Source organism: Lissotriton vulgaris, chromosome 2_1 (assembly GCF_964263255.1).
Source record: "Lissotriton vulgaris chromosome 2_1, aLisVul1.2, whole genome shotgun sequence".
Lineage (NCBI taxonomy): Eukaryota > Metazoa > Chordata > Amphibia > Caudata > Salamandridae > Lissotriton > Lissotriton vulgaris.
Window position 1 is genome coordinate 731,850,168 of NC_141687.1, and position 25,861 is coordinate 731,876,028.

Here is a 25,861-nt window from a genome sequence, read left to right on the forward strand (position 1 = left end):
CATTTCTCTTCTTCACTGCATGCCATTGGTAATGCTCATGAATCTCTTTTAAAGTAACCCCTTTCACTGTTCAAGATTCCAGAAATACATGCTGGTACCCATAGACAAGAATGAAATGTCCAATAATCTTCCTACTGTAAAAACCGTAACACCCTTTTCCCCACTGTCCCACTTCCCAAAATAGCAAGGGAAAATAAGGCTTGAAACAGACGGATATATGATGATACCACGCGTACTTTTAGCACGCATACCATTACCACTGATTTTTTACAACGCAGGTCATTTTACAACGGAAACCTTTACAACGCAATACACTACAACGCAGATACTATTACAATGCATACCATTACAACGTAAGTATAGGTAAGTATATAATATTATTATATAATGTAAATAATAATTTTTGTATTATTTAATTTAATTATTTATTATTTAATTATTAAATAATAAAGGTGGGTCGGGACTCTGACCCTTTGGGAGCCCGGAGGAGCCGTCCGTCCATCTGGGGACTGTTTGCTGTTTGCTGCTGTTTTGCCCCTGTTTGCTCTTTGTGTCCGGGGAATCGGCGGGTGCGGCGGCCGGGGACTGCGAGTACCAGCATTCCCTTGGACCATCAACAGCTGGTACTCTTCCCCTGCCGGCCCCGCCTCCTGCCTGCCTGCCTGCTACAACCTCTTGCCGCCCCCGCTTCGCGGGTGCGACTCGCGGCTCGAGGTGGGTCGGGACTCTGACCCTTTGGGAGCCCGGAGGAGCCGTCCGTCCATCTGGGGACTGTTTGCTGTTTGCTGCTGTTTTGCCCCTGTTTGCTCTTTGTGTCCGGGGAATCGGCGGGTGCGGCGGCCGGGGACTGCGAGTACCAGCACTCCCTTGGACCATCAACAGCTGGTACTCTTCCCCTGCCGGCCCCGCCTACCTGCCTAATAAATACACTCCTTGTTTCCGTCCCGCGGGAGCGCGCGGGAGCGCCCGGGGCTAAGCCCGGGCAAAGGGCGGGCCCTCTGTGGCCCTCCGAGGCCTGTGGAGGCCGGGACGGGCCACCCCGCTTGTTTCCATCACAGAGTGAGGTATCGTGCCTAAATATTATTCGGTGTTTTGTCTGGCATTCCTTTAGTCTATTACCAACACGATGTCCATATGGGAGGAACTCAACGCCCTTTGCGGTACTAAATACGCCCCTGATCTTATAACCTCCCCAACTGTGGATTCTTTTTGTCTTAATGCTAATAGCCTCGCTGACAAACCTCATAGCCAAGTAAATGCCGCGCCCCTGGGTTCCTACAATAGATGGAAGCATGACATCGAAACTAACTTTGGGAACAACACAGGTATACCATCACTTGCTAATCCAATAGCATTTATTGAGGACCCGGCCGCGGACATACCAGAGGATCCTCTTTTGTCTCCCAACACGACTTTATTGGCCAAAATTGAGCAATTGCTGGTTGCTACTATCTCTCCCTTGGTCACTAAAATGAATGATTTAGGGGAAAGGCTGACCAATATTGAGTCAGCAATAAGAAAGCTCCCGCTTCCAGCTACCATTATGGCCACATGCATCTGTCCTAACCCTACCACCGCCCCCGAAACGTATAAATCTGGCAATGGGGCCATCCAAATACAGTCATTACGCACACCTATTCAAATAGGCCCCAAAGTATCTGTTAAACCTGCACCAAAAACCCACACAGTGGCCAGACCCGCATTGGCAAGAATGCCACATATCAACCTGCCCCCTGAGGCCGCCCCGTATGTCTCTGTCCTCTCTGGGGTCCCTGCCCTCACTCAGGGAACACGCGAATCCCAGCAGGATTTGTTAAATAAGGCCACCTATTGGCTAAATAAGAATAGACCGTTGCCGCCAGGGCTAGACGGGGGTATCTTGAGTGTCAGGAGGGTGGGATGGTTAGGGACGCTGCCCAAAAGCATTGCTGGGGATTTGGTACTTATTAAATTTAAAAATAACAATGTTGCCCCCTTTTTACGAGTTTGTACCCCCAATGAAAGTGAAAGACAAGGCACAATTCGCATTTGGGATCTACATGATTTTTATCCGAGCTCCCCTCATATTACATAGGATAAACTCTTAAGTTTTTTAATGGCAACTGAATTTTGCACAATAATTGTTGTATGATGGCTTTTTATTGTGTCTATGAAATGAAATGTCTATGGTTTTTCTGTATTGTCGATGCTTTCATGATTTTTTTTTTAAAAATCGAATAAAGCTTATTACTACTAAATAATTTTATTAATAAAATTAATTTTAATTTTATTATTTGTAAATATATATTAAAAATACCCCTGTACCTCAAAACCCAAACCCAAACCCTAAAACCTAAAAATACCCCTGTACCCCAAAACCCAAACCCAGCCCTAAAACCTTAAAATACCCCGTTACCCCAAAACCCAAACCCAGCCCTAAAACCTAAAAATACCCCTGTACCCCAAAACCCAAACCCAGCCCTAAAACTTAAAAATACCCCTGTTCCTCAAAACTCAAACCCAGCCCTAAAACCTAAAAATACCCCTGTACTCCAAAACCCAAACCCAGCCCTAAAACCTAAAATACCCCTGTACCTCAAAACCCAAACCCAGCCCTAAAACCTAAAAATACCCCTGTACCCCAAAACCCAAACCCAGCCCTAAAAGCTAAAAATACCCCTGTACCCCAAAACCCAAACCCAGCCCTAAAACCTAAAAATACCCCTGTACCCCCAAACCCAAACCCAGCCCTAAAACCTAAAAATACCGCTGTACCCCAAAACCCAAACCCAGCCCTAAAACCTAAAAATACCCCTGTACCCCAAAACCCAAACCCAGCCCTAAAACCTAAAAATACCCCTGTACCCCAAAACCCAAACCCAGCCCTCAAACCTAAAAATACCCCTGTACCCCATAACAAAATACTACTAATAAATGTTTTAAAAAAAAGATAAACAATGGTATGCGTTGTGATAGTATCTGCGTTGTAGTGTATTGCGTTGTAAAGCTTTACGTTGTAAAATGACCTGCGTTGTAAAAAATCAGTGGTAATGGTATGCGTTGTAAAAAATCCGTGGTAACAGTTACATACCGAAACAGACAGTACTAGTATGGACTAAAATGTGTGTGTGTTAGGCCATTCACCAAAAGCTTGGGTAGCCAAAACGGTTTTATAAAAAATGAAGCTCTGTTGTTAGATCATTCCTTTTACAAAGTATTTGTTTAATAAATTCAAAACACCCTTATCTGTAATATTCAAAACACACCTGAAGAATGATCACAGAGCAATGAAGATCATCATAGACCACACGTTGTGGGTCCTATTACCTTCTCTTTACTCCACCATGCCTTTGAGTTTTTGCAATACGCTCTTATGAGGTTTGCGCAGTTTTGCAGTATTAGAACTAGTGAGAGTTGCCAATAGGAAAAGTGAGCACAGCTCACAAAGAACTCACGAAGCTACAAGTCTAGCTAATATGAAAGGAAAGCACTGTAAGTAAAAGGAGCATTGGGAGCACTGCACCTTGCACATAAGCAACAACTAGTGAAGATGTAATGGTCAGAGAAGCCCTTAGCTACATATGGACAATGTGACGCGTCGCAACAATACACATCCATCTGAACCAAATATTAGCAGTGATAGACTTCAATTTACAAATGTGTTGGAATAATGAAGTCCATCTCTAATAATATGTGTAGGTAACACATTTAAAATTTCAAAGCCATTAATTTCTTCAGAAATCAATAAATATTCTCCATGAATCCCTGCACAAGGAATGCCCTCTAGAAGCCAAGAGTGAGACTGTCAGCCTTGTAAGGTATTCTACAGAGCTGAATATGGATTGTGTCACAGTGGTGGGAGTTCGAGGGCAGAGGAGTATGTACTGGGTGCAGTAAATATGTCCTATTCAGTGTTTCTACCCTGAGAATCCAGCTTAACATTCAGATGTGATACTCATCACACCCATTCTCCATAAAATATTTAGCCATGATTTACTGGCAAACAAAAGTTAGAGAAAAACTGGAAGATGCAATAATTATCTCTCAAATTGCAACTGATCCATGCACAAACTTCTCTTACACAAGGATAGTAGTTTACAGATTTAAAATAAGGCACAAAGCAAGAAAGCGACCTCTATTATGTAATAGGCTGTGTGTTCATTGACTAAAGTTCTCTTCCTGTTCTATAACTTGAAGCATAATCAATGTCTACAGCTGGACTAGAAACAAATGCTCAAGCCAGCCCCACATTGCAGGAGGCTGTGACTGGGGAGGGAGCATGATGTCAGCCAGTGTCATAGCAGCCCATCGGGCTCCGAAAGCAGACCCATAGCATCCAGCCCATCAGGGAATTGCCAGAGTGCAAGAAAGGCCAGCCTGTCCCTGACATTGTTCCACAAATCACAGCATCTTTCTACCCAATTAGTTGACTAGTATGAGAAGGTCAAAAAAATTATTGAAGGTGCAACTGACAAATCAAAGATCACTTTGACTCCAGGGTACAGCGTTACGACTCTGTAAAATGATGGTACTGTACAGAGTTAGCAACCACAGGGAGATGATGGACGGAGCACTGAAACTTTTCAGACACTCACCCTCAATCACAGATCTGGGTTGAATCCATCATCGTTCTTTAGATAACTTCACCACCTCATTTCAGACCCAGCTATATGCAAATCAGTCTTGACCCTGTGCCTCATGGGAACAGTCCAGCCCAAATTGTCAAGCCAGGTCTTCCCTGAACCGGAAACAAGCATCCTGGGACCGGTTTTGGGGTAACACACCTCATCAACCGGGCTAGCTTGAATTCAGGGGCAAAGTGAGTAAGGTACCCACGTCTGGGCATACCCTGCCAGCTTAGGGCAAACAAAGCAAACACAAGGAGATGATGGATGGAGTGCTGAAACTTTTCAGACTCCCAGTCACAGATTTGAGTTGCATCCATTATCGTTCTTTAGCTCACTTTGCCACCAGAGTTCAGAGTTAGGCCACTAACTTTGCTCCGTTATGCCACTGTACTGATTTATGGCACAATACAGTGCTATAAGGCTTATAAAGAGGTATTCAACTGTACTGAGTTACGGCACCAGTATGATGCACTCAAGAGTTATGGCACCATACAGAGTTAGGTTAATAATTATACATTGCTATGCAACTGTACTGATGTATAGCACCATAAAGAGTAATGCCATTGTACTAAGTTATGGCACCAGCGCAAACCCACTATACTGAATTATAGCAACAGAGTTCAGCCACTACACAAAGTCATGACACCGTACAGCATTGTGCCTCTGTCCATCTATGCCATCATACAGGGGAATGCCACTGTGCAGAGTTATTGAACCATACTGACTTATGCCACTGTACAGAGTTATGGTCCCATACAGAGGTTTGCCACTCTACGGTTACGCCACTCCACAGAGTTAAGAGTCACAGTACCATAATCATGTCACTGTACAGTTGTGACACACACAGAGTTAAAGTTGTTGGCACCATACAGAGTTATACTGCTGTACAGAGATCAGACACATACAGAGTTATGCCACTACACAGTTATGGCACCCCACAGCGTTAAGAGGTACAGCTCCATACAGTGTTATGCTACTGTAGAGTTGTGGCACACACAGATTTAAAGGTTTTTGCACCACACAAAGTTGAAGGTTTTTGCACCATACAGAGTTTTACTGCTAAACAGAGTTCAGACACGTGCAGAGTTATGGCACTGCGCAGTTATGGCACCCACATCGTTAAGAGTTTCAGCTCCATACAGAGTAATGCCACTGTATAGTTGTGGCACACACAGAGGTAAAGGTGTTGGCACCATACAGAGTTAAAGGTTTTAGCACCAAACGGAGTTTTGCTACTGTACAGAATTCAGGCACATGCAGAGTTCTGGCACTGCACATTTATGGCACCCACATCGTTAAGAGTTACAGCTCCACACAGAGTAATGCCACTGTACAGTTGCATAGAGTTAAAGGTGTTTGCACCATCCATAGTTGTACTGCTGTACAGAGTTCAGACACATGCAGATTTATGGCACTGCACAGTTATGGCGGAAAACCGCTAAACATATGTTTATGATGTACACATCTGTGTTGGAATATGAAAATAGTTTATTTTTATTGATATAAAACGATGTGATATAAGAGTTGTGAAAATATGTACTAATACAATTATTTTGAAAAACAATTTTTGAGAAGTGGTCAAGTGTTTATATGTTTAGCGGTTTTCCGCCAGTAGCAACAGTGCGCCAAGGTTAAGTGTTGCATACACTTAAGATAAGGTTGTTTATAGTGAGGCACGCTATAGGACAGACGTGCTACCGTAGCTGCACGCTTGGGTTAAAATTGAGAATTTATACCAAATAAAGAGATTTTTAAAGGTAAAAAACAGAGTGCTCCTCTCATCTAAAATTCATTAAAATTCACTGCACAGTTATGGCACATACATCGTTAAGAGTTACAGCTCCATACAGAGTAATGCCACTGTATTGTTGTAGCATACACAGAGTTAAAGGTGTTGGCACCATACAGAGTTACACTGCTGTACAGAGATCAGACACATACAGAGTTATGCGACTATACAGTTATGGCACCCCACAGAGTTAAGAGGTACAGCTCCATACAGTGTTATGCTACTGTACAGTTGTGGCACACACAGAGCTAAAGGTTTTTGCACCAAACAGAGTTTTGCTGCTGTACAGAGTTCAGACACATGCAGAGTTATGGCACTGCACAGTTATGGCACATACATCGTTAAGAGTTACAGCTCCATACAGAGTAATGCCACTGTACAGCTGTGGCACACAGAGAGTTAAAGGTGTTGGCACCATACAGAGTAATACTGCTGTACAGAGTTCAGACACATGCAGAGTTATGGCACTGCACAGAGTTAAGAGTCACAGTACCATAGTCATGCCACTGTACAGGTGTGGCACACACAGAGTTAAAGGTGTTGGCACCATAGAGAGTTATACTGCAGTACAGAGTTCAGACACATGCAGAGTTATGGCACTGCACATAATTAAGAGTCATGGAAGCTACACTGAGTTATGGCACCAGAATCATGCCACTGTACATCGTTATGAAACCATGCGGAGTTATGCACTGTGCTGAGTCATTCGCTGGTAGTCCACACTGATGGATATTGGCTTCCTGCCAGGCCCGACGCACATCTGCGCCCACTCGATGTCTCCTCCGATGACGGCAGAAACCCTCTGACCACGGAAATTATTAACAGAGCTGGAGCTTCTATAATGAAATGTGTTACTTATGATCCAAATTACGTAATCATCAGTCAAGCCTCAATTTGCTGCATCGTGAGATTAAAAGAATGTGCTATCTAAAAGCACCTATTCATTAAACGTAAAGAATAATAATTTTCAAAATCTATTGTGAGTTAGCATACTATCTTTTGAGAAACAAAACATTTTCTATTCTCTAGTGGAACAAAAGAGCAAAACCATGACAACATGGCTGCTTGTTCTACTTATTACATTAGCAATTCCAACTCGTGGTCTTCTTCGAAAATTGAGGTTTTACCTTCCTGAGCGAGGACAATGAATAATGTTGCAACCATAAATATCACATGAAATGTCTCTGTAAAGTTATCTTGTGTAACCGTTCAAAGCTAATCATAGGGTCTAATGTTCTTTTTTTGAACACTTTTAATCTTTGTCTTTTAGTCTGTGATTTACTGTGCATATGATACAATATAATATGCAATCGATTGAGAGAGTGTTTGAGTAAATTAGCAAGTGAATGAATGAGTGTTTGAGGTGTGAACACTTAAGTTACAGTATGACTAGGTACTAACCATTTCCAGTGCAATACAAGTCCAGCTCAGAACATTGCCATTTGGTGGAATTGTCTACCCTTCTCATGGCTGGTTGGGAACCTAACCACAACCCAGCTGCGGCTGCTGCAGGTAGGAGCAGCAATCTCACCCCAGGACCACAAGGGAAGTAATCAGAGAAACCCATTATAGAAGCCCTATTTCTTATTTTATCCACACATCCTTCTCATTATCTCCCTGTACCTCCGTCAATTGATCATCTATCCTTCAATCCCTAAATCCATCCATTCATCTATCTAACTTTTTCTCTGGCAATTTTACAATTCATCCATCCTTCTCTCGACCCCTCCCTCAATTTTTCACTCTAAAGTCATGCTCTCTTTTCAAATTTGCTTCCCCTCTCTACAGCTCCAGAATACTAGTCTCTTGCATTGGTATTTAGAAGCACCACCAACAACTAAAAATGTAATATTACACAGAACTGTCCAATGACATACACTCCCTGCTCAATCTAGTAGTGTGGGGCTCATTATATGCTGGTGTGGAGCTTCATATCAGTATATCATTACTACTTGTGTATGCTGACAGTTTTAGAGCAATGTTTATTAGAAAAATTCGAGTTCTATAAAGAATATAAAACAACAGTAACACATTAATTAAAAAGTTTAAGTGTCACAGGATAAAACTATCAGGTCGTTCTGTCACAGGGCTGGCCTCCATCCACTGCTTTACTGACTTCAGTTGCCTATTAGACCGTGACAGTAACATTTTCTTAGGTCCACATCTGCTCTTCTGCTGCAAAGTCAATCAATCAATTAATCAGGGATTTATATAGCGTGGTTACTCACCCATAAGGGTCTCAAAATGCAAGGCGCAAGTGCCAGCTCTTGCCATCCTCCGGGGTTTAGGAGCTATTCAGAGGTGCCCATTTTGGTTTGTTATACGTGGCGCCTCAAGGCAGGGGCTAAGTCAGTCTCTGTCTCTCACTACTTCATTCATTGCTTCCCTTTGCAACCAAACCATCCTCTGCTACCAGAAAAAACCTGATGCAGCGCAACCCCTAAAATCATGGACCAGGAATCTTATCACACATGTTCCACTTACCAAACTACGGGGCCCATCACTCATTACTCATAAATGACACCTAGAAACAAGTGCTGCATTTAGGAGGGTTGACAGCCTTTTATATGTACAGTTCTATACTTCATATTAATAACATATTTTAATAATTCCTAACTAGTCTTCATTTCACTGTCTTCCTTTGGTCGATGGACCATTAGTTGACGAGTTGATCATGAGTATGACTAACTAACGAGATAAACACTTTAAGTGAATAACCACTGAGTCACTTACCAGGTTAATAATTTTATCTCACAAATAATGAAATGCTCATATTTCAGATTTTCAGTGCAACACACAAGTTCACACACAAGAGAACAAATTATTAAGCAATGTAATCAAAATGAACCATTGTCCGATATCAAAGTGCGCATAGGGATAGGGGAAAGAAGGTACAGCAGAAATACTTCGCAAGAATATATACCAGAGTTAAGACATTCAAGGAGGATGATACCCACCAAAGAATCAGGAAAACCACTTCCTTGGCCGAGGCTGTGGCAGGGGTCCCCAGAGGTAGGCTCAGAGGATAAAGTTGACTGGACAGGAATAGCTAAGTCTTGCAATAAACTGACAGCAAAAGAAATAATCTCCCAATCTATCTACCTTTGATCTAGTTCTCCCCGGACGCAGTCTCCTCCCGGGCACTCCAGCAACATTCTCGTACCTAACTCAATAAATGGATAATCAATGACTTCTCTTCTTGTCTGATCTCGATCTTGGTGCTCTCAGACTCTGTGCTGATCTGCCCTCTTTCTCTCTCTCCCTCTGTCTCTTCTTCTTTTTCTGTCTCTCTGTGGTCTCTCTCTCTCTCAGTGATCTGCAAATCTGACAGGTCACACCCCAAATTGGGACATCAATTATACCCCAATTCTTGGCTCACTCTTCTACAATGTTGCAGTTTCAGTAGAAACTCGGACTGTGATTGGTTGACACAGGATATGTTAGGGTCTCCTCACCAGGTTCTCGTCACAAAACCCACCCATATCGGTTTTAACAAAGGATGTGTTAAGGATAAATACAGTCATATACTACTAGTACTAGCAGCCCGTCCCGACGTTGTCCAGGTATGAATTGCTGCTGGTCAGTAGTATATTGTTTTGTAGGATTTTGTTTTGATAGCATTTCTTATCTGTGACAGGCCTGTGAAACGCTCCGAGTACATCTTCCAGGGAATGCAAAGAATCCAGTCTGCAGCAGCCAATCTGGCCCTGGGTAGGACACGGAGTTCCTCTTCTACCATGGCTTTGAGAGAGCTTCAAGGGTTGCCCGTCAGGGAAAGGGTCCATTTTAAAGCTCTGGGTATGGTTTTTCGAGCTGTGCATGAGCTTGGCCCTATCCCCCTACAGGAAAGGTTCATGTGGTATCATCCCACAAGGCAGCTTCGCTCTTCCAGCGCTGGCCCGTTGACGATCCCCCGGTTTAAACGGGCCAGGCTTGGAGGAAGGGCTTTTAGCAGGGTTGGCGCTCGCCTATGGAACGAGCTCCCTCAGAGCCTCAGATTAGTCAACTCTCTGTTAGAGTTCCGTAGGAACTTGAAAACCTGGCTCTGTCCCATGTTTTAGCTCTTGTTTCCTTTCCTCTGCTGCGACACGGCTGTACTCTGGTCATGGATAGTTCTTTAGCCTGAAGCGCCAGGATACCCGTAGGGTGACAGTATGCGCTATACAAAAGCTAAAATCAATCAATCTATCAACAGTGCACTGCTGATGCACTTAAGAGTGCGCGTTCAGTTGTGTATGAACTTGAGTTTCCCTACTTTATTTTTCCTTGCAATATTATATAGCGCAAACTCGACAACATGGCATGAGCACAATTTACATTACAGAAGAACACATTCATTTGTGGTAGGCACGGGGAGACAAAGCGATTTGCCTGGAATCACAGGATGTTGAGCTGATGCCGAGATTCGAACGTAGCTCCCCAGCTCTAAAGTTCGCAATTCTAGAACTTGTGGCGGGAGGTGTGTCTAAAAGTGTATGTCGGTGTTGGCCATCAATGAGAGAGACCTGTGCATTTTTCAAATGGGTGGTGAAAAAATATGAGTATGTTTCTGGAGATGTGGACCGCCGTGCCACCAATGTACTTACCAGGGGAGGGTAAACACCCAATATTCCACAACTTTCTTTCCGCATACCATCACTCCTCATACTTTCATTATGAAAGTACCATGACTCCGCAATGCCATTATAACGCATGGCATTACATTTTATACGCTTTTACCGCGCATACATTTTCAACAAAATTCGGTGTAAATGCATGAACGGTAAAAGCATGTTTTTTTTAACGTTTGGATAAGGTAAGTATGGGTATAGGGGTATATGTTTTGGGGTACTGAAGTATATGTTTTGGGGTGTTTGGGTATTTTAAGGGTTCAGATATAGTTTTGGGTTATGGGTTACAGGGGTAGTTTTAGGGTTTCGGGATAGGTATGGGCTTTGGGGTACAGGGGTTTTTTTAGGGTTCAGGGCTAGGTTTGGGTTTTGGGGTATAGGGGTATTTTAAGGGTTCAGGGCTAGGTTTGGGTTTGGGGGTACAGGGGTATTTTTAGGGTTCAGGGCTAGGTTTGGGTTTTGGGGTAAAGGGGTATTTTAGGGTTCAGGGCTAGGTTTGGGTTTTGGGGTACAGTGTTATTTTCAGTGTTCAGGGCTATGTTGGGGCTTTGGGGTACAGGGGTATTTTTAGGGTTCAGGGGTAGGTTTGGGTTTTGGGGTACAGGGGTATTTTAAGGGTTCAGGGCTAGGTTTGGGTTTTGGGGTACAGGGGTATTTTAGGATTCAGGGGTAGGTTTGGGTTTTGGGGTACAGTGGTATTTTTAGGGTTCAGAGCTAGGTTTGGGTTTTGGGGTACAGGGGTATTTTTAGGGTTCAGGGGTAGGTTTGGGTTTTGAGGTACAGGGGTATTTATAGGGTTCAGGGCTAGGTTTGGGTTTTGGGGTACAGGGGCATTTTTAGGGCTTAGGGATCGGTTTGTGTTTTCGGGTACAGGGTATATTTATAGGGTTAAGAAGGGTTAGTGTTTAAGGGTGTTGGGGTATTTTAAGGAGTAAGGGTGGGTTATGATTATGGGGTGCAGGGGTATTTAAAGGGAGCAGGGTGGGATTAGCACACAATATGAGACATGGCAAGAAGGGCAGAACGTACCACACTCCCCCAGCGTTTGTCACACCCCCAGCACACGCCCACAGCACAACGCAGACACGACCACAAGGGACTACTTTGCTGGTACGGTTCTTTTACCTTTTAAATGTATATGGTGGGCGTCTGCATAGCCTATGTCCTTCTGCTGCAACTGCCATTTCCAACGCTGTTTTGGGTGTTGTGATTGGTGCTGTGGTTCCTGAGATTACCCGCCTCAAAGGTTTGGGCTCTCTCTTTATTATATTAGTATGGATCAATAGTTATATAACTTGCAACATTCTTGCATTTAATGTAATTGTAACATCCACTTCACATTCAAATTGCACGTAGTGATGACAGTTCCCACAGTTGTTTTCATATCTTTGCACATAAGCAATAGGACACAGGTCAATGTGGCCTTCACATGGATTATGTCAGCTGGTGCACTCAGCAGTTAATGAGCAGGCAGAGCATTTGGCGCATGCGTCTTTCGTACAGACCAAGACAACCACATGTTGGTTCAGGCAAGAGGCCATTTTCATGCAGGCCCAATTACGTACTGGGAGTCCTGGGAGTTTGTCCTCTGTAGATAGGAGTAAGAACAACATTACCAACAAAAGTGTATCTTTCTCTTGCCGCAATTTCACCATAATATGCCGCATTTAGATATTAGCACTATTACCGCATATTTCACGAAACTGGCATTTACCAAGTTTAGCCGCAAGCGCCGGACACCTGTGCCTTATTCGCTCACTTTTAGGCACAAGGCGCCCTGCCACAATACATGTGGTTTAACAATTTGCATGTTTTAAACAATATGTGTTCTTTCTGTTTGTCCTGTCCTTCCTTTTCCTTACAGGTACGAACTGAGAAGAAACACCTCTCACACATAGAGCACCTTAGCGTGTGCCACACATTCAGGCTACTGAATCATATGTATCCCTGTAAATACACCCACACATAAAAGGTCCTGATGAAAGCCAGTTTAAATAGAAGGCCTTGCTGAAACTAGTCGATCACACTGGACGTGGGAGACCATAAGTCTACCCCTACACGTCCTTAGCCTTTGTTTTTATTTTCTGCATGGGGCCCACCAATAAACTTACTGCTTTTGGGACCCCAAGGATAGCATTTTAAACCTCACGCAGCACATCAGCACAGCACACTCACTTTCGAAAAACCGGCTCCGCAATAGCCTGTCATCGCAGCACACCTGAGGCGCATGATGAAGCATGCCACCAACTAGGCTGGTGGGTGAGGGCCTTCCTAATAAACCAAATGGTTTCCCACACTAAACACATAGTACACAAACACTACCCTAATAGCTAGTTCTTGTTGTTTACTCATTACCCCCAGGTACCCTTTGTCCTCGTCTCCCTGATCACTAATGAGATGTCACCATCTCGCCATACAGAAAATAGAACAGAGGAATGCCCATAGATATTGCCACTCCCCCTCCTACTGGAGCCTACACACACAATATCTACCCAGCACCCATCTGTTCTCTTTTCTGTCTGGCCGACACTGTTGATAAGGACGAGGAGAAGGGTGGCTCATGCAGGGCTTAAGGTACCGATGCAGTAGCAGTTTGCGGAGCGGACGGCTTTTCATCTTGGCCGAAATGTCAGCCGTGGTGGATGTGCATTTCCCTGTCCACAGGGCTTGGGGGAGATGCAGGCAGCAGGGAAAGGATGGCATGATGAGGAATGAGCCATTGTTCCTTCCAGATTCTGGGTTCTAGTACGTATGCACGGCTAGGATGCCCAACGCCCATGAGTCAGCCAGTCTCCTTTCTCCCGGCTGATTGGAGTGTTTCGGGAGTGTGAAGATGCCAGCAAAATTGGTAAGTAGGCATAGCGGATTTTGTTTATCTAGTACTGTTTTCTAGGTGGATAGAGCGGATATCTGCCATACGGAGTTCATTCCTTGAATTTTCTTCACTAATTAGCTTTCTTGTTGGAATAATGGGAAACATTCGAGGTAGAGCATCTTATTGACACCTCTTCCTCCTCGGATCCTTCACTTTCCCCACCTCCAAAACAGTGCAGAGCGAGTGAAGAGGCTAGAATTAAGCACCTTGTTAAGCAAGCCTAAAAGGGAGGGACAAGTGGTCTCTCCAAGAACTCCAGGGGCAGGTACAGCCTGTTGGGTACATGGGTGCGGAGGAGGGGAGAGACACACTTTCTCTAGGCTGGTTGGCCACCCCGCACATGCACAATGACGCCAGTAAACGGTGCAGAGATGCAAGGGCCCCTTTTTAATGGAGTTAATAGGGCTGAAGTACCCTCACGGTAAGCGGGCCCTCTGTGCAAGCACACTTCGACAGAAGGGCGTGGTTATCTGGGCACACGGGTAACCGAGGGGAGAAGTACCCTTCCGGTAAACGGGCCTTCTGCGCATACGCACTCCTTCAGTAGGGCGTGATTTAGTAAGGATCTGACACCAGTTATTGACCTTGCCGTAGGCCCAAATAGGTACGCAGAAAATAAATATTGTATGAGATTGATATGTTAGTCTCGGATAGGAAATACCTTGTACTTGAAGTATGTTACGGTTAGCCATCTGATATCTGTATATACCAATTGTAAACGTTTTCTGCGTAATAGTGTAAATATTGTTTATTTCAATTTTTTGATTTATTTTGTATGTGTTATTAAATACGGCCGGGGGGGTCGAAAGATTCCCCGCCTTCCAAAGAAATCCCTCTCATGTCCTGGTATTAATGTTTGTTAACGGAAGGGTGGGGGTCCTCCGTCAGTCCTTGACCATAAGGGCATTAGGAGCTAGCTGCCTTATCCTCTGCATCTTCTGAATCTGAGACAGATGCTTCTGGCACAGAGGAAGATATATTTTAAAGGAATTATTGCTGACTTGATTCTCATGTTAAGAAAAATATGGGGAGGTCCAGAAAAGGAAATGTCCGAGACTTCTTCAAGTTATTTGTTTAGGCAATTTCATACTTCTGCTCCTTTGCACTTTGGGTGCACGTATCGCTGCAAGGAGGAATTTGGTGTTGAAAGACTGGCACATAGACTTGGCGCAAAAGCATCAACTCTACATTTGCCTTTTCAAGATAACCAATTATTTGCGCTGAGCTTAAAGAGAAACTCTAGAAGTTGTTCAAAGAAAAGAAGCATTCCTCTTCATTAAAGCAGCCTTCCTCAGATAAGCAGTCTTTGAAAACAAAATCACCTTTGCGACAAATTTTTCGTAGGCAACCACAGCACTTACAGGGAAAGCTCCAGTTCATAAGAGGGGGTGTTAAAAAGACAAAGTCTCCCCCAAAACCCTGGTCCTGACTAAGTGGTGGCTGGCCAGGATGTTGCCATCAAAGGCAAGATCAAACACTTTCTCCAGGAGTGGGAGGTATCTACTTCTGACTCATGGGTACTGGATATTATTCGGGAGGGGTACTAGTTTGCCTCTCTCCCAAGTGACTTGTGTGTCGGACCAATCTCTTGGCGTGCCAAGGGAGAAAAGAGACTGGCCCTTTGTCAAGGAATCAATTATCTTCCGAAGAAGAATGCAATCTCAGAGATTCCTCAGTCAGAGAAGGGAAAAGGTCCAATTCCATGTTTTTCTGGTGAAGAAGTAAACAGGGGATTTCGAATTGGGTTAGAGTCCAGAGCCCTCAACAAGTTTGTGAGAACTCTGCACCTCAATATGGAGACAGTACAGAGGGCAATTCCATTGGTGATCAAAGGGGCATTTCTTGTGTACGCTGGATCTGCAGGGTGCCTATTGCCATGTCCCTATCAATCCGCACCATCAGAAATTTCTCAGAATTTGCATCAGGAAGAGACATTTCAGTTTGGGGTGTTGCCTTTTGGGCTGCAGGTATCACCCCAAGTGTTCACAAAAGTGGTTTTTCCTTGATGGCCTCTTTCCATCTACAGTGGATTCACCAGTAACCTTAAATAGATGCCTGGCTTATGCATGCTTACACAAAGGGGTAACTGTTAAAGGATGTGTCCTTTGTGTGCTCTCAGATTCAGGATCATGGATTTGTTCTCAATTGGGGAAGGTTCTAGTAGACCCCTACAGAAGAGAGGGTTCTGATAGAGGTCAAGCTCTGCATGGATCTCAACAGAGTATTCCTGCCGGAGTCCAGGGCAGCAGTCTTAAGGCCCCTGTCTCTGGAAGTGATGAGATGAGATGTCAATCCCTGGCAGGGGTTAAAGCTCCTTGGATACATGGCAGCTGCAGTCTTCACAGTGCCCTGGGTCCCCTTTCATCTTTGCCCTTTGTGACATCATCTGCATTGCTTTAGGGTTCTGAGGTTGGGGGACTTCAATGTTCTGCCTCGAGTGACAGCAGAGGTGGTCAGGGATTTAAGGTGGTGAACTCTGCCGGTGTAACTGTCCAGTGGTGTTGCTCTTCAGCAGAAATCTATACATTTTCTCACAACGGATACCAGTTCTTTTGGTTGGGGAGCCACTCTAAGGGGCTGGTCACTGCAAAATAAGTGGACTCTGCAAGAAAGTAGACAGTCCTTCAATTGGAGGGAACTCATGGCTGTGTACAGGGCTGTAATGGGGTTCCAGCAACATCTTGTTGGGTGCAACCTGGTGATCAGATCGGACAATTTGGTGGCAGTAGCATATATGAACAATCAGGGGGGCACCTGGTCCAGTTCCCTAAATGCCATATCTACAATCCTTTTTGAAAGAAGGGACTTGCAGAACAGGGGTCTGTCCCACCATTTAGCAAAAGCAAATCAGCAGTCCCAAAAACCGTTTACCTTGAAATCTTATGAGCAACATTGGGGCAGCTTTCGAAAATGGTATTTGCCTCTACAGCTTTCTCCTTTTGAATATCATTTGAATGATATTCAGCAGTTTTTGTGGGAGCCCATCATTGCCACCGGGAGAGCAGGACTTCAACCACCAGCAAACCTTGCGACTGCCACACCTCCACCATTGCCTGCACACCAGAAGGTGCTTCTTAAGCAGCTCACGGCTCCCGAAGAACGGGAGCCTGTCTTTGCCACCCGGGACCAGGACTTCAATCCCCAGCAAACCTTGTGGCCGCCATGTCACCAACGTTGCCTGCACACCAGGAGGCTCTTTTTAAGAAGCTCTGGGCTCCTACAGCATGGATGCGCATCGGTGCTACCGGGGGAGCAGGACTTCAACCCCCAGCAAACCTTGTGTCTGCCACACCGCCAAGGTTGCCTGCACACCAGGAGGAAGTTCTTAAGCAGCTCGAGGCTTCGACAGTGCTGGAGCCTATCATTGCCACCGGGTGAGCAGGACTTCAACCCCCAGCAAACCTTGCGGCTGCCATGCCGCCAATATTGCCTGCATGCCAGTAGGCGCTTCTTAAGCAGCTCGGGGCTCCTGCAGCGTGGAAACCCGTCATTGTCACCAGGAGAGCAGGAGACTTCAACCCCCTGCAAACTTTGCGAATGCTGCCAACGTTGCCTGAGCGCCAGGAGACGCTTCTTAAGCAGCTCGGGGCTACTGCAGTGAAGGAAGTGTGTGGACGCACCCGGGCCGCGCCCTGGCTAAGCCCGGGCCCATCTGCGCCCTTCCAGGGCAGACTGAGGCTGGGCTGGGCCAGGCCCCTTGGTTCGACAGTGAAGGTACTATGTGTTCCCTTATCTTGTTACTTTCTTAAATCCTGGCAGTATCTTTCTATAGTTGGCAGCTTTATTTCCTTTGTGTGATTTGCGATCAGTGCTAATACCTTAAATCTCCAATTGCTCAGTTCCCTGAGTTTTGTATAACCTGCAGAGGGTGGCAATCTAGACATCTAGACATCAATAGTCTCTGAGAGATCTGCCTAGCATCCATTGCACGCCCTGAATAATGGGTAAAAAGAAATCACCCACTGAGGCAACAGGGGGAGCTAATGCCACCACTATAGATTCATTTTTAGTCAGGGCAGCCAATGTCATCTCCAAGGTGAGAGCCCTGACTGAGACGAGGCTATCACTAGAAACAGACAAGATCAGCCAGGATTTGCTGTCTCTGGACAATCATGATATTGACATTGACAGGAATGCAAAACTCAATACTGCCCTCAGATCTTTACCTATACTAGCACCTTATACAACAATCATTAATGGTGCTAATGGTAATGATGGACAGTCAGCTATGGAAGAGGATTCCGTTCCGGTTGGGCCCCCAACTAAAAAGTTAAAGACTGGCAGGAAGAGAGTGACTCGGCCCCAAACACAGAATAAGCCTTTATTACACTCCAAAACAGATATAGAACAATTGATAGACTTGTTACATCCCAGGTTGGAGCTTCTACTTAGAACGTCGATAGCCCCCATAGGCATACGGTTGACAGGCATTGAGGCAAAGCTGAAGGCTCTCTCCTTGATCCCACCTGGATCAGCAAACTGTGGCACAAACCCAGTGGCTGTGGGGGGCAGTAGAGTGGATGCGTCTACACATGCGGGTCTGATCGAGGAGGCGTCCCATCAAAATAAGTCCTGGATTCAGAGGGAGACTCAAGGAGATGGGATTATTTGGGCCTCTATCAATAAACTGGACACTATTATAAAGGAGATTGATGTGACAGGGGCAGCATCCCTGTTCAGCCGTGTTCAGCCAATTACTAACTCATCCTTAATGCCCGGTGTAGGTCGCTTGACCCCCTTAGAGTTTATCCAGGAGTCAGCGCCTCTAGTGGCTGTCTTACCGGAGTTCCACCTACCACCCAAGGCTCAAAGAAAACCACAGTGGACCTTATACACAAGGTTACTCATTGGTGTGATAGCAATGTAGTAAATGGGCATAGTCTGTCCCCCCACATTATCATGGCTATAAGGGTGTGCTGGGTGGGCCAAAGGGTTAGGAAGAACATGGTAGGTGATTGTGTGGTAGTTAATGTAGGACATCCGGCTAATGCTAAACCACTAGTTGAGAGTAGTTTCATTCAGACCTCTAAAACTTTAATTAAGGTTGTTCCCCTGCAGTAGTTCTATCCAACTAATTGTTTCCGCCCCACTTGCCCCAGACTGTTCACCCTAAGGCCAGCTAAAATGGTCCAGGCTGACACTGGGAGGTCTGTACTTCCTCTATTCAACCGATTTGATCCCCTACAAGAAGAGGATGGTCTAGACTGTAATGATTGACTACCTCCTGCAGGGGCTGATCAGGACACTTTGAACTTTACTCTTTTTGTGAATTTGATGTCCCTCTGCGTAAAAATATATTCTTTCGCTTTTAACCCCACGCCAATGCGTCCAAGCACGGCCAGCATTAATATAACTGCAGATGCTTTAATTGCTTATGGTGTGTTTTGGAGTTGCTAGCTATTTTTCAAGTGCTATAAGAATTAGGAAAAGTTTGCCTCCTGTCGAGATTACTTTGCACTCTACTTGATTAAATGTACATGACCTTTTTATTATTGATGTATTTTAAATGTTGAATTTTTATAGTCTGTGAGTCATATACATATTTTTATTCTCTTTATAGATGTCTTTAGGGAGAATTATATGTGTAACCTGTATTTGCTGTGTATTTACGGTGTTTCATTGTCTTGTCCCAATAACGGATGCTGGTGTATTTATTCTGTGCTTTTATGGCTTTTATTAGCAGAGTAAATATTTTTTTTCTGAGAAGATTTCAAAAAGAGTCTGCCAGTTTCTACCTTGAGGGCCCAGTGGGCAGCTATTTGAGCATTCAGGTCTACTTGGGGTAATGTAACTGATGAAGAGGATTTAGTGTGGAGATTGTATGACATTTTTCTCTGGCCTGACCTTTGATGAAACCTTTATTTCCTTTATGACGTCTCCCTCTAGTATTTAAGGAATTTGTCTCCCATCCTTTGGAGGCCTTGGAAACAGTTGATGTTAAATTTGTAACTTTTAAGGTGGCATTTCTGGTGGCCATAACTTCTGGTAGGCGAATTGGAGAGTTGGGGCTCTTATACCAAGGGTGCATTTGCTGTCTTTTTTGAATGATGGAGTGATTCTTCATCTGGATTCTTCCTTTTTTCCCAAAGTGGTTTACCAGTTTCATTAATCCAAGGAGGCTATTCTCCCAGCCTTAAATGACGAAGAGTGTTCTGATTCAGATGTTCATTAGTGCCTACTAGTTGGTAAGAGAGAGCTTTTAGTTTATCTGGATAAGAAAAAGCCTTTTCGCAACACAGATTCTTTATTTGTGTTTTTGGGGGTTTCTACTAAAGTGGATAATGCTTCCTCTTTTTCCGTAGATGGATAAAACTATTAATTTCTTTGACCTATTCTTAGTTTGGGACTCCTCCTCTGGTTGAGATTTAGGGTAGATCCACCAGAGTGGTTGCTTCTATCTGGGCAGAATTAAAGGGAATTCCCATTTCAGACATTTGTTAGGCAGCATCAGGGGCAGCTCTGAATATTTTTGTGAAGCATTAATACTTGAAGAACGTTTTGTGTGATGATGATAATCTTGGGTGTGATGTTTTGCAATCTGTTGTGTTTTAAACCTGCCTGAATAAATCACTATAGGATGCTGCATTTTTATTGTGGTCTCTCTGTGTTTTTTATTCTTCTTTGGCTGCAACATAAATGCCAGAGAGTAGAGCTTGGGTATTTCTTATTAGTAATGAGGGGGAAGAGGACAAAGGTGACCTGGTGGTAATGTCTTTTATTGATCAGTAATCTTCATTACTCCTGGTCCTATTGTCCTCGTCCAATGAATCACGCCCCTCCCTCCTGAATTGCCTGCCTTTATATTGAAGGCTTGGTAGTTCAGACGGAATGCTGGGTAGGTATTGTCTATGTCGGATCCAGCAGGTGGAGGAAGGACAATATCTATGGGGCATTCCTCTGTTCTTTTTCCTGTATGGCGAGGTGGTGGCATTACATTAGTGATAAATGGGGTGAGGACACCAGGAGTAATGAAGATTACCAGTAAGTGAGGAGACAATGCTAGTGTGATGCAGTGGCCATCATGGGCACTACAAATAGGAGCCCTACAGTTTGTGCTTTGTTGCTCAGATGAAGTTCAGGCGCAGCTCTACTAAAAAATTCAGGCTAAGAAAAGAACCTCTGAATAGAGAACTTGTGATCAAGCGGTACTAAGGTAGGCTGGTGCTTTAAAAAAAAATCGAGCCTTCTCTGTGACATTTAATATTGTGGTCTCTAGGGATATCTAAGTCAGCTTATTGGACACACTTGATTTGTGTGCTAGTTTATCAGTTTGGGAAATTAGTGTACTCCAGTTGTGAAGGACATTTGTTCGGTCCTACTTGACTGCATTAGAACTGGAAGCATGGTGTCTTTGCATCCCACAGAGAAGCATGTATGGTGATAATTTTAATTACGAAATTAGTCTGATTCTATCCTGGGCTCCACCATGCAACCTCGCTAAGCTATCTGCCCTGATGGAAAGCAGATCGGAGAACTGAACCATGTTGTGAACTAAGTCAACTTTGCAAGTCAAGCACATACTATACAAGCAGGTTGTGATACTGACTGCAATAAAACATTAAGAAATAAAAGTTGCATATTCATAAAGAGCTTCAGAATCTACTAATTTGTGAATGGTAGAAGCAAGGCTTCATTAGGCAACAACAGAGCAGCATTAGTCTGCAAATCAAAGCACACCCCAGGTGTACAGATGTTGGTCTCAGCGAAGAACATGGTAATCGTGTTACTGATTATTTGTGCATGATTGTTCCTGCCTGGTTTCTTGAGAAAACTAGTGTGTGTTATTTGCTGAGCATTTTCTCTTCATCGAATATAAAATCCACAGGTGAGACATCAATTCCCAACCACAGCTCCATGCATCATCTTGTGGAACGTAAGACCAGCTGGTAACTACTTTATGTTTGAAGTTGATTCACAAGACTGGAGGTACGTCAAAATCAATTGTGATTTTAACCGGCATCTTTCAGATAATTTGGAACATGGCTCTGCTTAATGTTAGTTTGTCAATTCGATTATCAATTTGTGCAGAAGGGTTAAATAAAATTAGAAAGGAAGGCATAAATTATACAGTGAAAAATGTAATGACAAATAAGGTACCCAGCAAGTTTGAATACAACAAAACATTGCACACCAATAGGTAAGAAGTTTATTTTGTGCATGTTTGGAGATCCCAACATGCGATCAATAGACTCTTGATAGAAATATTAAAACTATGGGCTTGAATTAGAATTTGGCAGAAAGGTACTCTTTTACAAACATGATGGATAGCCTGTCGGAATATTACAAGTGCTTAAGGATATAGCACACTTTGAAAAAGGTGTGCTGGCTTGCCGTCATATTAGTGATGGAGCACTCATCCACCAAATTCTAAATCAGGCCCTATATTTTGTAAGAGAGCATTCAATTGATAAACTCAATAAACAAAGTAAAATATAGATAACAATATAATATAAATGACAGACATGTAAGAAAACTGAAGGATAACCGTTTTCCTATTTTGTATACAAATACTGATAAACATATTAATCATAAATTAACAGGTTGTACAAATTACATAAAGTTGTCCAAATAACAAATGTTTTCTTTTTGTGTTACCTTCTTAAAAAAATTGGTCTTTCGTACCTAACAGTTGAAGTAAAATATTTGTAAGATGCCAATTAAACTATTATTGCCGAAAGACACAGTGTAAAGGTTTACACCATAGCTCATTTCATTTTAATGTTTATAATCTGGGCACTATTCATTATAATTACTACTTACGTGACTGACCTTAGTCAGTTTTAAAGATCCATCCGGAATTTTAAGCAATCTGCTGTAAATATAGTGCACAGCTGCCATGGGAGTGAATTTGAGTTAATCTATAATATGTAATGCAGTCAATGTGTCAGCTCATTACAAAGGAATGAATCAAAGAAACTGACTTGCTGGCCGTCATTTTGTAATGGTAAGACATATTTAAATTAGATTAATTTCCACTTCCTTATAATGGTGTTGTAGTGAAAGAACATTTCTATTGCAAATAGGTAAATATTATCAGTTGATTTGAATTGACGTAAAAAGACTATGTGGTAGTGTTTACTGTACTGGATGGTAATCGAAGAACAAACCCACGTTTTACAAGGATTTTTACGCCAAAGGCAGAGGGGAGTGACCTCTGCAGTTGCTTCTATCAAACTGATGTGACAAGGACACAGATATTGCTCAATAAAAGCAAGTATTCAAAAGTAATTATCCTCACTATTTTCCTCCACTTTAAATATTTATGAAATAAAAATATTTGTGCATACGATTGTGGTACCAATCGATACTTTAGCTCATAGAAGTTGTTTTATTCTTGCCTTTTATTCTTGGAAACGCTCCAAGGCGCATTTTTCATCTTGCCCTTATGATATGTTTCGCTTTGCTTGTTATACATCTTAGTGCAACCTTTGAAGATCTTCTGTGGAGTAAGTAAACCATGTTGTTTTTTTTATCCTAGATCCCCCTTTATAATTTACTGATTTAAGCATTTGACTCCAATGCATTTTAATTTGGTGAATTATAATAGTGGACAGAGTTTTGCAGTTTCAACGATCATAGCTAACCCAACTTTGAGTAAAACAATATCTGCCACTGTACTTCAGACATATCACTTTACTTGTTTTAAAATGCTTAGTTGCGCTTCATTAAGAGATTCCTTAGGCACTTTCATAACTCATTAATGTCAGCTGGATATGCTCTTTTCTAAGATTAATTTAACTCAGGATGTGCTAGTTTTATAAAATATTTCAGAAGTCATCTGTTCAATTGAAAGAGAAATATTTGCTTGCTAGTGTTATGAGACACTTAGTCCATTTTCTGAGAAACTGTCAAGTAAGTGATCAGATCATTTTAACTAGTTTATTTTCCCTTGGTGAATTTAAACAATTTGAATACTGGATGCAGTGAATTTTCTCTTTTGACGCATTATTATTTCGGAATTATGATCATGAATTGATATATGCCATGTTTCTTAAACAAAAATTCTTAAATCTGTCAAACAAACATCTGTAGCAATAGTGAAGTATTATTGATCACAATTAGACTCATTACTCAGCTCAGTGGGAATTTCCTTCACAAATAAGCAAGTTATTACTCTATCAATGTAAGGGGTATCAGGGGACAAAACAGACAAATTATATTTATTACGAAAAAAGAGAAACAGATGAAGAATCGCATGCAGTTTAAGAAATATATATTTTAAACAAAGCTGTACCTGATGAAGCAGGCAGTGGGTGAGAATGTTGGAGAGCACACTTAGGGCAACATTTACAGTTTAGAAGAAAAAATTATTCCTCCAGTTTCTGAATAAAACCTGTTAAATATCCTCCACCATATGGATATTGTGGAGAAAATTAAGCCGGTGGATGTGAATCCGTATCTATATTTTCCTCTAGGAATTAGAGGATTTTCAATTCCCTCCAAATTCCAAAGTACACTGTTAGCAACCACTTCACAGGTAGAAAATTGTAAGTGAAGAATTAGTGTGTGTGGGAGGGGCAGGATTAAGAACACTAGAGCCCAGTGGTCAATTTGTAAGAATATAAGTGCCGGGGACCTCGTCAGGAGGCAACTTCGACCAGCCGATTTCTCCTCCTGGCACTACCTAACACAGAAACAACTACTAACAATTAATCCCTTCAAGTGAGAAGAGGATGTGGTGTAATGGTCAGAGATGCCGACTTCGGAGCTGGGAAACCAGGTTCGATTCTTGGCGTCGGCTCAACATCCTGTGATTCTGGGTGAATCAATTAATCTCCCTGTGCCTACCAAGATGAATGTGTCCCTAACTGGTGCCCAAGCACTGGTGTTGATGATTAAGTGCCGGTGCTGAGCACCGGACACCACTGGCTCAAATGATCACTGCTAGAGCCTGACCTCAAGCTACTGACACAGTTTAGAAGGTAGAGCGGCTCCTATGCACCCTTAGCTTCTTCAAAGGGATTGCTAACATAAGTGAAAAGTTTTGATAATTGAAATGGTGATTTGCAGAGAACATTATGTGGGATTTTGTATATAGCTTGTAACAATCTAAACAGATCATTACAGAACACAGAGGAAGATAGTTGTCATTGAAAGTATGTTGAAGAAGTAAGCAAGAGGTTCTTAGGGAGAAGCATGCAGCAATTCATATTTTCTAGAGCTATGGGCACACTCACATAACTGTGTAGTTTGCGGTAGAAGTGTATCTTTCAGCGAAGTCCAGCAATGCCAAATTCGTCATGAAATTTTGGAGAACGTTTGAAATAACATGTCTGGAAAATGAGTTTGTCTTCTGCTATAGAAAGCCAACAAAGACATTTTGGGGAGGCAATATGTGAGAGGCAAACCACCCCAAGAGTATCCAGGAAAGAAGATAGGCAAAGCAATCTCATATTTGGTCAACATAGCCATTTAAATCCCAATGTCTCATTCCCTGAACTCACCCATTGCCAGTCTGCTCCATTGAAGTCATCTGATGGACTGAGCTGAAATTCAAAGGAGAAAGAAGGATTAGAGACACTCACCCCAACTCTCAATTTCCTAATGGTCGCATAAATCGTGTCCCAAACCCATTCCAGTCTGTGAGACATATGCATTTAAGATCAATTAAACACTCCCTTATAAACATCCATAATCCTCCCCCAAATTATGGCACTAGACATTGTTTTGTTACCAGAAAAGGCTGCACAAACTTTCCTCTCCGCACCCTGCTCCATCACTGATTACTGTGTTCAAGAGCCAATGTTCTTTTAGCCTTTTTTTCCAATGGAGAGTGCTATGTTTTTCTCAAGTCTCAAGTGTGGAGGCATAACGTCTCCAGCAAATTATAATGTAGGCCATGTTATCTATTCCTTTTCAATAAGGAACGTCAGGAAGGTGCTGTGAATGGTCTGTAAAAAGTGAAAAGTCTTCCGTCTTACATATATTCCATCATTCCAGAAACCCCAATGCTCTATAATCCCTTTAGCTGACTAGAACT

General features: G+C 43.0%; 1 protein-coding gene across 1 annotated transcript in view; it reads right to left on the reverse strand.

Annotated features, from left to right (window-relative positions):
• Positions 1–25,364, reverse strand: part of TUB (TUB bipartite transcription factor) — a 536,930-nt gene extending 511,566 nt beyond the window's left edge. Inside the window, exon 1 of the mRNA XM_086956017.1 lies at positions 25,326–25,364. Within this exon, the coding sequence (XP_086812143.1) occupies positions 25,326–25,354 (29 nt within the window). The 5' untranslated portion in view covers positions 25,355–25,364. The remainder of the gene's footprint in view (positions 1–25,325) is intronic.
• Positions 25,365–25,861: the final 497 nt, after the last annotated feature.